The sequence below is a fragment of the Hyla sarda genome, chromosome 9, assembly GCF_029499605.1.
Source record: "Hyla sarda isolate aHylSar1 chromosome 9, aHylSar1.hap1, whole genome shotgun sequence".
NCBI classification, from domain to species: domain Eukaryota; kingdom Metazoa; phylum Chordata; class Amphibia; order Anura; family Hylidae; genus Hyla; species Hyla sarda.
The window spans coordinates 111,612,880-111,629,058 of record NC_079197.1 but is presented as its reverse complement, the minus strand read 5'-3'; the positions used below and the strand labels follow the sequence as shown (position 1 = coordinate 111,629,058).

The following is a 16,179-nucleotide window of genomic DNA, read 5'->3' as shown; positions in this document are numbered from 1 at the left end:
TTTTTACACTTTATACAGTGAAAAATCCATAGTAATCGCTTACTACAGTTTTGTGTAAAGATCTTGAGAACCAGTTACTCTATTTTCTATATTTTGCACCCTGAATGTACTTTTGTGCATATATGACTTTTTTGATCACTGCTTATTCCATTTTTTGCACTGTTTATGCCAGTTTATTCTGCAATAGCAAATATGTGTTTGTTTGTTTTCTTTTATTTGGAAAATCTGAAAAGGGGTGATTATAATTTTAACTAGGGGATGGGCTTATATGTGTTTTTAAAAACATTATTTTATTATTTTACATGCAATCTTCAGATTGCTTACACTGAGTAATGCTTTGCTTAGCATTGCACACTGTTATCAGCGATCTGCTGGCAGAGCTTGGCTCTGCAGGCATTAGCACCAGATTGGAGCCATGACCTGTGCAGAGCAGATGAGAGGTCCTCTGGCAGGCAAACAAACTGATTGGACCCTTGCATACATGTTGTGGGGGTGCTGATTGGTTAGGGGGGACAACGATTGTGGCGCTTAAGTGACTTGATCGCAATTGATTAGGGAACTTCAGAGGTTAATGATGGAGAACGACAGGATTGCCATACTTTGTTATTGACTGTATGTGCACCTCCTCCTGCATTTACTTCATAGTTAGTATGCCTCGTCTGTATATACGTAAATGTATGTCCTGGCGTGTTAAGTAGCAGGGTCCTCAACGTATATTACCATCCACTGTCCTTAACCCCTTAAGGATAATGTTCGTAAATGTACGTCCTGATGTGGTGGTACTTAAGGCACCAGACCGGTGCTCGCATCATGCACGGCAGGTCCCTTCTGCAATCCCCTCAGATGCCGTGATTAATATGGCCAGAGCAGGTAAGAGGACCTCTGGCCGCCATGTTGGATGATCTGATCCCCGTGGCAGCACCGCGGAGATCCGATCATCCCACATGGCGGCCGGAAGTCCCCTTACCTGCTCTGGCCGTCTTCCTGGGGTCTTCTGCTCTGGTCTGAGATCGAGCAGATCAGGGCAGAAGAATGCTGATAATACTGAACATAGCACTGTTCAGTATATGCAATCTAATGATCGCTATAAATAGTCCTCTATGGTGACAATAAAAGTGTAAATATAAAAAAAAAGTAAAAAAATCAAAATTAGAAAAAGCCCCACCCCCAGTAAAAATTTTAATGGCCCTTTTTTCCTATTTTATCCCAAAAAAGTGTCAAAACAAACAAACATATTTGGTATTGCTGTGTGCGTAAATGTCCGAATTATCAAAATATAATGTAAAAGATCTTGTAAGGTGAACGGCATAAGCGTAAAAAAAAGGCAAAAATTGCTCACATTTTTAAAAAGTCATCAAATATAAGCAAAAGTGGTACCAATAAAAACTATATATCAAGGCGCAAAAAAAGAAGCCCTCATACCGCCCCATATGTGGAAAAATTTGAAAGTTATGGGTGGTCAAAATAGGGCAATTTCAAACATACAAATTTTCCTAAAAAAGTTTGAGATTTTTTCAATGTGGCACAGTGATAGAAAATTATATCATTTTAATCGTATTGACCTACAGAATAATGAAAACATGTCATTTACTATAAAGTGTACAAGGTGAAAAAAAAACTTTCAAAATTTGCTAAATTGCGGTTTTCTTTTCAATTTCCCCACACAAATAATATTTTTTTGTTGAGCCATACATTTTATGGTAAAATAAGTGATTAACCGTGCACACAGTGGGCGAGACGGTATTCTGTTATACTGTCCAAGCATTATCAGACCCAACAGGGTAATAACTCACGATTCAGCAGATCGTTTCCAACGCTTTAAGTTATTTATTTCATACTTCTGTAGACGTAGATATTCTTTAACAAAGTGGAGCAAAGCTTGTTAGCAGACACAGAGCTCAGATCTTCCATCTGCTCAACACCTTGGACGCGACGGCGTTTCGGGGTCGTGCCCCCTTAGTCATGCGTACCAGGTGTAGAGGAATAGCAGGTAGGTTCAATACAAAGTACAATTGGTCACACAAAAAACACACCCTCATATTGGTCTGTCGATGGAAATATAAAAGAGTTATGATTTTTAGAAGGCGAGGAGGAAAAAACAAAAATGCAAAAATAAAATTGGCTGTGTCCTTAAGGCCTAAATGGGGTGAAAGGGATAGTGCCTACTCACTATGTAAGTTATATTATGGCCAGAAGCAATGATACTCCAAATGTAAACATCCATGGCAACTTATCCTGAAAAGGATTACCTGAATTTTAAGGAACCCAGATCAACACTAAAGAAGGAAATGCCAGGTAAACATCACCCATAGGGTAGGGGCATCTATATAATTGTAAAGACATCCTTTGGAATTGCACCTTAACAATTTATTTATAAAATTATGCTACAAGTGAAAAATATTGCCAAAATATGTTAAAATCTCCTTTCAAATACCCATAAATAATGTTTTAGAGTTGGTATATAATTGTTCTATGATGACCTTTAATGCTTCTATCTATCTGTCTATCTATTTATTTATCACAATATATCTTGATCGCCTTAGTACTAGTTCAGCTCAATGCAAAACACAAGCATATAGCCAGTAAACAATTCTGATGTAATGATATATTAATAAAGAATATTCTTCCCACTATCATAAAATGTTTACCTGAAATTATAATATATTTATGTTGGTTACATTCATACCACCTTAAAATAAAAAAGGAAAAAAAGCTCTTATGTACACAGCATCCCTCCTGTATATAGATATGTGACATTTATGGTAAAGGCTCTATTTAATGTAATATAAATTCACTGCTCCCTCTAGGCATCGTGTTTGCTATAAAGAATCAAATATATTTCTGACATTTTATGCAGACTAATCTTGTAACGCTGAGAAATAAGGGAGAGGGTACCAGAAAGACAGTGAATTAAAGTGTTTTAAGAAGAGGCAAATGATAAACGGTGATTGTATGGACAGTTCTAGAGTGTTATGAACCAGAATTGGGAATTAGAGAATCATTATGATTCCATTTGGTTTGTATATGTTTTATTGTTATTGGTGATGCCGATTGAATACCTAATATTTATTATCTATTTTTAAGCATCAGTATTATCCACAAGGCTTTATAGAATGGAAATCATTAACTAAATGTCTCAGTTTTAGTGTATGCTAGCTATGTGGAAAAATTAGAAACACAAAAGAAAAGCGCAACAATGTGCCGTAAATGTAATTCAAATGAAATAGAACAGAGGTGAAGAAACTTACTCGCCTTCTGGTGTTGTGCAATGAGCACAACACCATATAGCGCTTGTATCCCGTTTCAATGGGAGTCATTGGATCAGGGGGTGCAGCTCATACCGTGGCGTCCTAGGATTCCTGGACGTCCGGAAGATGCAAGTGGTGAAGATCCCCGGGGCTCCGGTTCACGTGGTAAAAAATGGTGTGTTAGAGCGCTCACTCCTGTGGGTTAGCTTTGCTGGGATTGTGGTGGTATATACCGTATATACTCGAGTATAAGCCGACCCGAGTATAAGCCGAGACCCCTAATTTCAACCCAAAATCCCAGGAAAAGTTATTGACTCGAGTATAAGCCTAGGGTGGGAAATACCTCATCCCCCCCTGTCATCATCCAGACCCGTCATTAACATCCTCATCATCCCCTTGTCATCATCCCACACATCCCCCCTTCATCATCCCCTTGTCATCATCCCACACATCCCCTTATCATCCCACACATCCCCCCTTCATCATCCCCTTGTCATCATCCCACACATCCCCTTATCATCCCACACATCCCCCCTTCATCATCCCCTTGTCATCATCCCACACATCCCCCCTTCATCATCCCCTTGTCATCATCCCACACATCCCCTTATCATCCCACACATCCCCCCTTCATCATCCCCTTGTAATCATCCCACACCCCCCCCCCTTCATCATCCCCACCCCCTTCATCATCCCCCCCCCCCTTCATCATCCTCTTCTCATCATTCGCCCTCAGTGGTCTTCAACCTGCGGACCTCCAGAGGTTTCAAAACTACAACTCCCAGCAAGCCCGGGCAGCCATCGGCTGTCCGGGCTTGCTGGGAGTTGTAGTTTTGAAACCTCCGGAGGTCCGCAGGTTGAAGACCACTGCGGCCTTCAACATGTGGACCTCCAGAGGTTTCAAAACTACAACTCCCAGCAAGCCCGGGCAGCCATCGGCTGTCCGGGCTTGCTGGGAGTTGTAGTTTTGAAACCTCCGGAGGTCCGCAGGTTGAAGACCACTGCGGCCTTCAACATGCGGACCTCCAGAGGTTTCAAAACTACAACTCCCAGCAAGCCCGGGCAGCCATCGGCTGTCCGGGCTTGCTGGGAGTTGTAGTTTTGAAACCTCCGGAGGTCCGCAGGTTGAAGACCACTGCGGCCTTCAACATCATCCAGCCCCCTCTCACCCCCTTTAGTTCTGAGTACTCACCTCCGCTCGGCGCTGGTCCGGTCCTGCAGGGCTGTCCGGTAAGGAGGTGGTCCGGTGAGGAGGTGGTCCGGGCTGCTATCTTCACCGGGGGCGCCTCTTCTCCGCGCTTCCGGCCCGGAATAGAGCCGTTGCCTTGACAACGACGTATCTGCGTCGTTGTCAAGGCAACGTGACTATTCTGAGGCCGGGCCCGAAGCGCTTAGAAGAGGCCTCCCCGGTGAAGATAGCAGCCCGGACCACCTCCTCACCGGACCACCTCCTTACCGGACAGCCCTGCAGGACCGGACCAGCGCCGAGCGGAGGTGAGTACTCAGAACTAAAGGGGGTGAGAGGGGGCTGGATGATGTTGAAGGCCGCAGTGGTCTTCAACCTGCGGACCTCCGGAGGTTTCAAAACTACAACTCCCAGCAAGCCCGGACAGCCGATGGCTGCCCGGGCTTGCTGGGAGTTGTAGTTTTGAAACCTCCGGAGGTCCGCAGGTTGAAGACCACTGCGGGTGGGGGAGTTCACTCGAGTATAAGCCGAGGGGGGTGTTTTCAGCACGAAAAATCGTGCTGAAAAACTCGGCCTATACTCGAGTATATACGGTAGGTAGCCGGACACGGTTTTAGTGTTTTTAGTACACAGTTTTAGTGTAGGCAGAAGGCTTAGTACCCATGGGACAACTATACTAAACAAATCAGAGTATACATACTGCATATCTAGGTAGCAGATACAGCAAACTATTAAGGGATGGGGGAAAATCCATTTTTGAAGGAGTCTTAGATATATGAGAAAAATTAGTCACATGATCTCACGAGGAGTGTGGCTATGTTGTAGTGGGTGGGTGGATAGCATTATTTTATTAAATTCCTTCCACCCTGCTATTCACCCACTCACTACAGCATAGCCACACACCCCTAAAGCCAATGTGACTTATTATACTCTGCTCAAAAAAATAAAGGGAACACTAAGATAACACATCCTAGATCTGAATGAATGAACTAATTGTATGAAATACTTTCGTCTTTACATGGTTGAATGTGCTGACAACAAAATCACACAAAAATGAATGGAAATCAAATTTATCAACCCATGGAGGTCTGGATATGGAGTCACACTCAAAATCAAAGTGGAAAACCACACTACAGGCTGATCCAACTTTGATGTAATGTCCTTAAAACAAGTCAAAATGACCTCCCTACAATGCCTGGGCATGCTCCTGATGAGGTGGCGCATGGTCTCTTGAGGGTTGTCCTTTCAGACCAGGACTAAAGCATCCACCAACTCTTGGACAGTCTGTGGTGCAACGTGGTGTTAGTGGATGGAGCGAGACATGATGTCCCAGATGTGCTCAATCAGATTCAGGTCTGGGGAACGGGCTGACCAGTCCATAGCATCAATACCTTCCTCTTGCAGGAACTGCTGACACACTCCAGCCAGGTCTAGCATTGTCTTGCATTAGTATGTGGTAGGGAAGTTGAGAAAAAAGACCTCTTAAAGGCGCTGCAGACTCCAATGGAATGAAACCGAAGCCAGAGATGTACAAAACACTGGGAGGTTTATTGCAATAGATAAAACAATAAAAAGGATTACGCGTTTCGGGGGAGCCACCCCCTTCTTCAGATCAGAATACATGCAGTGAGATATGCAGAGTTTAAATATGTACAAAATGGGCGCCAACCACTTAAGTGGGAGGAGCCAAACATCTTTATGTCACATGATGCAAAAAACAGAATGTAATAAATGAGTCTAAAAAAACACATCCAATATACATTTAACAATTGTATCAGACCATTGTAAGTGTAAAATCACAAGAGCCATCTTATAAATATAGTGAGGAATGTAAAACAGACCTACAGAACATTGATCTCTGTTGGCAGTGTACGGACCGTCAAAGGTAAACATCCGGCGCATGCTGGATGAACTGATGCTAAAACCAGATGTAAACATCCGGTGCAGTGCCGCGGTACATCCGGATGTTTACATCTGGTTTTAGCATCAGTTCATCCAGCATGCGCCGGATGTTTACCTTTGACGGTCCGTACACTGCCAACAGAGATCAATGTTCTGTAGGTCTGTTTTACATTCCTCACTATATTTATAAGATGGCTCTTGTGATTTTACACTTACAATGGTCTGATACAATTGTTAAATGTATATTGGATGTGTTTTTTTAGACTCATTTATTACATTCTGTTTTTTGCATCATGTGACATAAAGATGTTTGGCTCCTCCCACTTAAGTGGTTGGCGCCCATTTTGTACATATTTAAACTCTGCATATCTCACTGCATGTATTCTGATCTGAAGAAGGGGGTGGCTCCCCCGAAACGCGTAATCCTTTTTATTGTTTTATCTATTGCAATAAACCTCCCAGTGTTTTGTACATCTCTGGCTTCGGTTTCATTCCATTGGAGTCTGCAGCGCCTTTAAGAGGTCTTTTTTCTCAACTTCCCTACCACAAGCTACATCAGGATTGGTCTTCTTCCTTTCCCTGTGACCTCCGGCTTAGCAGCGGTTCCAGTACTCCGTGAACTTTTGTAACCCCACTGTGGGTTGATATGCAAGTTCCGACTTGCTCTCAGGTGAGCAGCCACTACCTAGGGGTCATTTATTTTGACCACTAACTGCTTTAATTTTCCATTCCCATACGGTATCACACGAGGCGCCTCCCTCTGGTCTCTCCCCTTTTTTCTCTCTACAGGTCTCTTGCATTAGTAGGAACCCAGGGCCAACCGCAACAGCATATGGTCTCACAAGGGGTCTGATGATCTCATCCCGTTACCTAATGGCAGTCACGCTACCTCTGGCAAGCACATGGAGGGCTGTGTGGCCCCCAAAGAAATGCCCCCCCACACCATTACTGATCCACTGCCAAACCGGTCATGCTGGAGGATGTTGCAGGCAGCAAAACATTCTCCTCGGCATCTCCAGACTCTGTCACTTCTGTCACATGTGCTCAGTGTGAACCTGCTTTCATCTGTTAAGAGCACAGGGCACCAGTGACGAATTTGCCAATCTTGGTGTTCTCTGGCAAATGACAAATGTCCTGCATGGTGTTGGGCTGTAAGCACAACCCCCACCTGTAGATGTCGGGCCCTTATACCACCCTCATGGGGTCTGTTTCTGACCATTTGAGTGGACACATGCACATTTGTGGACTGCTGGAGGTCATTTTGCAGGGCTCTGACAGTGCTCCTCCTGCTCCTCCTTGCACAAAGGCAGAGGTAGCGGTCCTGCTGCTGGGTTGTTCCTCCTACGACCTCCTTTATGTCTCCTGATGAACTGGCCTATCTCCTGGTAGCGTCTCCACGCTCTGGACCATACGCTGACAGACACACAAAACCTTCTTGCCACAGCTCGCATTTATGTGCCATCCTGGATGAGCTGCACTACCTGAGCCACTTGTGTGGGTTGTATACTCCGTCTCCTGCTACCACTAGAGTGAAAGCACCGACTGCATTAAAAAGTGACCAAAACATAAGCCAGGAAGCATAGGAACTCAGAAATGGTCTGTGGTCACTACCTGCAGAACCACTTTTTTTTATTGGGGGTGTTATGCTAATTGCCTATAATTTCAACCTGTTGTCTGTTCCATTTGCACAACAGCATGTGAAATTCATTGTTAGTCAGTGTTGCTTCCTGAGTGGACAGTGTGATTTCACAGAAGTGTCATTGACTTGGAGTTACATTGTGTTGTTTAAGTGTTCTCTTTATTTTTGAGCAGTGTATATTTACTTTGGTTGCATAGCATGCTGAAAAAGGGCGAAGACAACAGTAATAAAAAATAAAAAAAAAGACTTGAATTACAGCACTTCCCGTGTGTGTCCTGTGCATGAGAATTAGAAAAAGCGGCAAGCAGAGGTGATAGAGGCATATAATACACCTTTAACCCTGTTACGCCTAGCGCTCCGGGTCCCCGCTCCTCCGGGTCTTTCTCCCTGCAGCGCCCCGGTCAGTCCCGCTGACCGGGAGCGCTGCACTGTCATGGCCGTCGGGGATGCGATTCGCACAGCGGGACGCGCCCGCTCGCGAATCGCATCCCAGGTCACTTACCCGTCCCGGTCCCCTGCTGTCTTGTGCTGGCGCGTGCGGCTCCGCTCTCTAGGGCGCGCGCGCGCCAGCTCTCTGAGACTTAAAGGGCCAGTGCACCAATGATTGGTGCCTGGCCCAATTAGCTTAATTGGCTTCCATCTGCTCCCTGGCTATATCTGATCTCCTCCCCTGCACTCCCTCGCCGGATCTTGTTGCCTTGTGCCAGTGAAAGCGTTTAGTGTGTCCAAAGCCTGTGTACCTGAACTTCTGCTATCCATCCTGACTACGAACCTTGCCGCCTGCCCCCGACCTTCTGCTACGTCTGACCTTGCCTCTGCCTAGTCCTTCTGTCCCACGCCTTCTCAGCAGTCAGCGAGGTTGAGCCGTTGCTAGTGGATACGACCTGGTTGCTACTGCCGCAGCAAGACCATCCCGCTTTGCGGCGGGCTCTGGTGAAAACCAGTAGCCTCTTAGAACCGGTCCACTAGCACGGTCCACGCCAATCCCTCGCTGACACAGCGGATCCACAACCCGTAAGCCGAATCGTGACAAACCCCTTCCCTCTCAGGCTAACTTTGTAATACCATTAACATTTAACCACAAAATCTATGGAAAAAACAGAAAAACTATATTTGTAGGGCAAAATAAAAGAAAAAACTAAAAAAAACATTTAGTACATGTTGGGGGCTTCTGATTCTACACAGTGCACTTTTCAGTACAAATGACACCTTATCTTTAGTCTGTAGGTCCATACAGTTACAAAGATACCTAATTTATATAAGTTTTATTTTATTTTACTACCGTATTTTTCGCCATATAAGACGCACTTTTTCTTCCCCAAAACTGGGGGGGAAAAGTCAGTGCGTCTTATTCGGCGAATACACCCCTATCGCGGCGGTCCCTGCGGCCATCAACGGCCGGGACCCGCGGCTAATACAGGACATCACCGATTGCGGTGATGCCCTGTATTAACCCTTCAGACGCGGCGATCAAAGCTGACCGCCGCGTCTGAAGGGAAAGTGACACTAACCCGGCTATTCAGTCGGGCTGTTCGGGACCGCTGCGATCTCACCGCGGCGGTCCCGAACAGCCCGACTGAATAGCCGGGTTAGTGCTTACAGGACACCGGGGGGGACCTTACCTGCCTCCTCGGTGTTATCTCCATTCAGGGATCACCTGTATGCCGGCGCTCTCCTTCCTCGTCATCACGTCGTCGCGTACGTGCGTCGGCGTGCGTAACGACGTGATGGCAGCGACGGAGAGCGAGGATACCCGGCCGGCAGCAGAGACGTTCCAGAGCGACGGGGACACGGCGACAGCGATGGAGCGACATCCAGGGCAGCGGTGACGGGTCCGGAGCGGCGGGGACACGTGAGAATTACCTCCTCCTGCAGTGGTCTTCAATCTGCGGACCTCCAGATGTTGCTAAACTATAACTCCCAGCATGCCCGGACAGCCAACGGCTGTCTGGGCATGCTGGGAGTTGTAGTTTTGCAACATCTGGAGGTCCGCAGGTTGGAGACCACTATTTGGTTCAAAATCTTTCTTTTTTTAGATTTTGCCCCTAAAAATTGGGTGCATCTTATACGCCGGTGCGTCCTATACGACGAAAAATACGGTAATTAAAAAAATTATAACTACATGCACCAAAATTAGTGTGTTTAAAATTGTCCACTTCTGACCCCTATAACTTTAAAATTTTTCCGTATATAGGGAAACATGAGGGCTCATTTTTTTGCGTCATGATCTGTAGTTTTTATCGGGACCATTTTTATTTTGATGGCACCTTTTGATCATGTTTTATTTATTTTTTCTAGTATATGAAGTGACCAAAAATATGCATTTCTGGACTTTAACATTTTTTTACGCTTTCTCCTTTGACCGTGCGGTTTATTTAACATTATATTTTAATAGCTCGGACATTTACGCATGCATCGATTTCACATATGTTTATTTTTATTTTTGTTTACATATGTATATATATATATATATATATATATATATATATATATATATATATATATATATAATTATTTTTTTATGGGAAAAGGGGGTGATTAAAACTTTTATTACTGAAGGGGTTAAATTACATTTATTAACTTTTTTCTTTTAACTTTTTTTACACTTTCTTTTAGTCCCCATAATCGACTATTACATGCAATACTTATCAATACTATGTAGAGATTAGTGAATTTTTTTAAAATTAGATTCGGACAATTTTACGAATTTTCCGAAAAAACTGGGTTTGTTCCAAATTTATTTGCAGCGATTTGCTATTAAAACTGGCTATTTCCGGGCTACAGAGAGTCTCAATAGGGGTGTAGAACACTTTTCCATGTCATAATACACATATGGAGTGTGCTGGGTAGTGAAATAATACTGTTATTCAGTATAACATGCAGATTACAGGCGTCACTATTAGTATCACTGCCGCACAGCGGCACAATGACAGAGCCTGGTAATTGGAGTGAGCAAACTTTAAGGCTAGGTTCACAGGTTTTTAAAGCCTAATTTTTTAGCTATTTCTGTTCACACACAGTCATTTTTTTTAGCTTTTAGTCCTTTTTTTTACAGCTCAAAATGCGGTTAAATGCTTTGTGAACATAGCCTTGCAGACCAACTATGTGAGTGCTGGAGAGATCTAAACCTGCTGAGGTGAGCAAGCTTACCAGCCATCAATGCTCGTCCCTTGCTTGTATGCATCACCGCTCACCCGATGCAGATCTCGCACTTGAGATTATAAATTCACTAAGCCTGGTTTAAATGGTCAGTACAGTATGCATCAGCGCTCACTCACCCAACAGTGGAAGCACAATGCAATAAGTGTGACATACTCTGCCAATATTGTTGCGTACCACAGAGACAAACTAGCCCACCTCTGACTATGTTGGCAGTCACTACATCATTCTGTATATCATCTGTATGTGTATCATTTATTACTGTCTTTCAGTAACACACTGAAAGGCAGTCTGTTAGGTCTCATATAGCTATTGCAGGCCTAATAGCCTTTTTTAAATCCCCATACACCACTGCAATGCTTTCACAACCCAAAATCATGCTAGTAGGGGAAAGTAGGAGCCTATTCCCTCTGTTTAACCACCTATTGCTATGGTTGCTATAGACTGTGGCATCTAAGAGGTTAATATCAGAGGACTTTGCCTTTGCGGTCACCATGATGCAATTGTGTTTTAGTTTATATACAAATAGAAGAGAAAGGATGGTCCAGCGCTGTCAAGTCGATGAATTATAAGGAATTTATTAGATAAAAACCATACAGGTAAGTGACGCGTTTCGGCCGCTAGTGTGCAGCCTTAGTTATACAATTGGAGCTGGATATCACTACACTTGGATCTTTGTTTTAGTTTATGCAACCTTCTCAGCACTTTCATGTACTTACATTTAGTTAGTGATTAATGAAGGATTAAAAATAGTTGTATCATTTGATGCTTCCACACATCATGCAATTCCTTGAAAATGTACTTATCAACATGTTGAAGCCTTCCCTACCTGCGGAGTTCATTTTATGAGATTAATATGAGTCCAAAAGGTTAATTGTTCCCTGTTGTGTAATAGAGATGTGCAGAGATGCAGCATGCCATTGTTTCTTGCGTGCCTGGTAACATTTGTTTACAATTGACATACAGATGTATCTGTACCGATGCATTGTGAAGACAGTAACTTTATTGCGTGACAGATATAAAACTAGATTTAATGCACTGCCAGGGGTTCCTTCAAATGCGAGAAGCCTTAGTTAACTCACTCAAATTTTTAAAGCATCCACATTTATAAGGGTGATACATCTGCACTCCACCAGCGTACTGACATACAGAATATTTCTGCCTGGTTGTCAGCTCAAACCAACTGGTGTTAGCAGGTGATAGATCTTATTACAGGATCGGCAGAAATCATTGTATGAATGTAAGTTTCAGACACTTTCTAGCCCCTGTTTTGTATACAAACATTCATGGTGGGAAATAATTAGACACGGGTCCTAAGACGTAATTGATTGTCTGTCTATGGCATTGTGCAGTAAAGGTCATTTATAAATGAAAAAAATGGAGAAGTCATAATGTTAGCAGAAATGTGCATATTTATCAGATATCACGACACAAATGTTATATCTGTGTAGCTCATTTGCTATGAGATTCACAAATGTGATTGAAAATAAATTGAAAAAGTATATAAAATATTTAATCATTTTGATCCAATTGCAGTCAAATCTATGAGAAATTCTTAAAGAATCCATCTATGTGTGTTGCAACTGATCAAATGTTGCAGATTCTCCCATTATCTTTTCATCTCAACTACTTGAGTTTAGTTTAAAAGGACCCTTCTTTTGTTAAAAGGGTTATCCAGCAAAAAAAATAAATAAATAAATAAACTTCCCATAACCACAGCGTAGCGGATAAGTGTCTGATTATAGGGGGTCTCCAGAATGGGGCCCTGATTGTCCCAGCTGCACAGAGCAGCAGACAACATGAGCTCTATGTGCTCTTTGGGAGTGCTGGATTGTTGTCTGCCGCTCCATGCAGCTAGAAGAGCCTGAATGCCAATCTAGGGATTGCAGGGGAACCCAGTGGTTAAACCTCCCCCCCCCCCCCCCATGATCAAATGCTTATCCCCTATCCTGTGGATAGGGGATACATTTTTAGGGAATCTCTTTAGGGATACATTCACACACTGTAAATCCAAACCAAAAATGGTCATAAAATAAGTATAAAAATTGGAAATTGTTTTTGTCTAATAAAATGTTTTATTAAATTTAAAAGAGTTTTTTTTGTATACCTCTTTTACAATTTTACTTTACAGTGTTTGAGAATAATCTAAATCTGTTACAAAAGAAAAAAAATTAAATCACCCTAAACGAAACTCACATAGGAATGTCTCGTTTAGGGCTCATATGTAAAGAAGTTATCCCCTTAAAAGCTGTATACCATGGTGACTGACAGTGAGCATATTCAATTTAAAGGGGTTCTCTGGTGCTTAGACATCTTATAAGATGCCTGATCACGGGAGTCCTGCCGCTGGGGACTCCTGGGATCTTGCACGCGGCACCCCATTTGTAATCAGTCCCCGGAGCGTGTTCGCTCCGGGTCTGATTACCGACGACCACAGGGGCCCTTTGGATAGGGGATAAGATGTCTAAGCACCGGAGAACCCCTTTAATGTCTGGCTAGTAACTACAGGTAGGTAACAGGACTCGAAAGTGTGATCCACTGCATTTTTGAGTCTAAGTAACATATACGGTACGTGAAAAAAACTGCTTCATCATCATCATTGGTAGACTATGTTCTGGTCATTAAACTGAACAAGCCTGCTTCCAGTGCAATATACCATGGTATACATCAGCATGCCCTTTAGACAGGTTGCTAATGTATGTCTTCACTGTACTGTGTAAAGATAGTGTAACTTCAAACTATGTGTTTTGTCTTCTTATTATACTGTAGTGTAACATCATATCATATGTGTCTGAACAATTTATAACTCTAAGGTATTCTTAAAGGGATAATTGTTAATTTGTGTTTAATAGATAATATTTTGAATTTTTGACTGTATGTGTTGGATGTATTATGGAAAATTGTTTTTCTTTTTTGTGTACAATTTTATGAACATATTGTGGTAAAATAAAAAAAATGAAATAAAAAAATAAGGAGAAAAAGGGGGGTAATTCAGGTATTATTTTCGCAATTTCAGCATTTAAAAAAAATATATATAAATTGTTAAAGCTTAACTCCGATCCTGTGGCAGGATATGTATTTCCAGCAACTAAAGTTTAGCAGAATTTGAATTTGCTGTAAGTGTTCTGCAAGTCTATAGGACTTACGACAAATCTGTACCCTGCTTGCTTTAGCAATAGGCAAGTCTTGGGCTATAAAGTTGTTAGCAGATGTAAACATGTATCCTGCCACTGGACCAGCATCGGAGTTGAGCTATTAACCATTTATATATTTTTTTTAAAATCCTGAATTACTTAAATGATTTGCGCTTTAACATGGAAAATAAAATGTTTTTTATAGATTTTAAAAATAAAACTTTTTATAATGTAAGGTTTAAAAATACTTAATTTTTTACAATACATTCTCTTTAAGTATAATCTGGAATTTTGTTTTATATCTGTTCCATTGATGCTTTATTGATTTTTTTATTTCTCTTTGTTCTATAGCATGCTTGAAGATGATCTGAAGCTCAGCAGCGACGAGGAAGACACTGAACAGGTACTGTTATTTACATACACCTTCACATAGTTACACTAATTGAAATTCATTGGCTACAAATCAAATAAACTACATGTCTGACCCTAAGGACCCCAAATCGATAAGACACTCAGCGGGTAATTAGTAATAATACCTATAATAGCTTGGTGTATATCATTAAACAATACCATTTCTAAGGCCACCAATCCCTCGAAAACAGCATTGAATGTGTAAGGTTTTTTTTCTTTAACTTTCACTTGGCAATGAAAGTATGGATTCTTTAGCTTCTTGTTTGCCTATGATTAACTTAAGAGGTTACATGAAATATACAAAAAAATGCTGGTCCCATTTTTGTTTGGTTTAATGTTAGATTTATTTAATTTTAGCAATTTCACTGCAAGATGTGAACATTGTACAAAGTTCTGATACAGATAAAACAAAAAGAAAAAAAATCACCATACAATCCAACGCTGTTATGTTTTCTGTGGATATTTATGAAATAATAAATATAATACTAGTCTATTTTTCCCTGTATTTTATATTGTTCCAAGTGTTCACATCCTTGACATCCTATCTGTATATGTTTTATTCTTTTAAATTGTCACTTGTCAAGTAATTTTTTTGTACTGATTAAAGCCAGATACTGAAACATCACCCTTTCTGTATCTAATTTCTGATTGTAATTTTTCATGTAATTTATCGTACATTATTATGGGGGCAGCCATCTTACCTTAGCTGCTTTCAACAGCATTTAGAGATCTACTTTACAGCAAGCCCTATGGACATAGGAACAGTAAACTGGAGAGAACTCTATTGGCTTCTAGGGGAAGTTTTCTAGACATGCTTTGTGATGTGTGCAGAGGTCATTGTGCAAGGGAAGGGGGACTGAGGCACCATCTTTTGTGAATGTTCTGACCCTGTTTTATTTAAATACAGGTAACACCTTTAAATCCCACATGTGATGATAAAGAGGAGACCGCTGAAATGTGATTTGTATAGAGCAAAAAGTGTTAACTTATTACTAGACTAAAGGGCCAGAATGAAAACTGCAGGATTTCTGCATTACTTAAAAATATAGTAAAATGAAAGATTATATTAAAATGTTTATATATATATATATATATATATATATATATATATATATATATATATAAAATAAAATATATGTTAAACATAGAAATGCGACTTAAACAATAGTTCATTTTCTGAAGAAACATTCCCTTTAAAGTCTGTCTGTATAAAAAAAAAAATTACCTCCAGATCCTTACACAGGTATGAACATATGTAATGACTAATGTCCCCTGAAAAATAAGGCAGCCATTCTTAGGGGCTAATTTTGTAGATAGGTTATTTAAATAGCTATTATATGCTATGAATGAGTATTCATTAGTATTCTTGGAATATTTTTGTATAATAGTTACTTTTCAACTATAGCCAAAATGCGCACTTTGTGATCATATTTGTTTGTACACTTACAAACCTAAGACAGTAGTGCTTCTCCTTGTGGTGACTGCTAACTGGTGTATGGA

The 16,179-nt window shown here is 41.5% G+C and overlaps 1 protein-coding gene across 1 annotated transcript in view; it reads left to right on the top strand.

The window, feature by feature from the left end:
• Positions 1-16,179, top strand: part of AFF2 (ALF transcription elongation factor 2) — a 674,912-nt gene that overhangs the window by 472,799 nt on the left and 185,934 nt on the right. Inside the window, exon 8 of the mRNA XM_056540361.1 lies at positions 14,620-14,671. Within this exon, the coding sequence (XP_056396336.1) occupies positions 14,620-14,671 (52 nt within the window). The remainder of the gene's footprint in view (positions 1-14,619; positions 14,672-16,179) is intronic.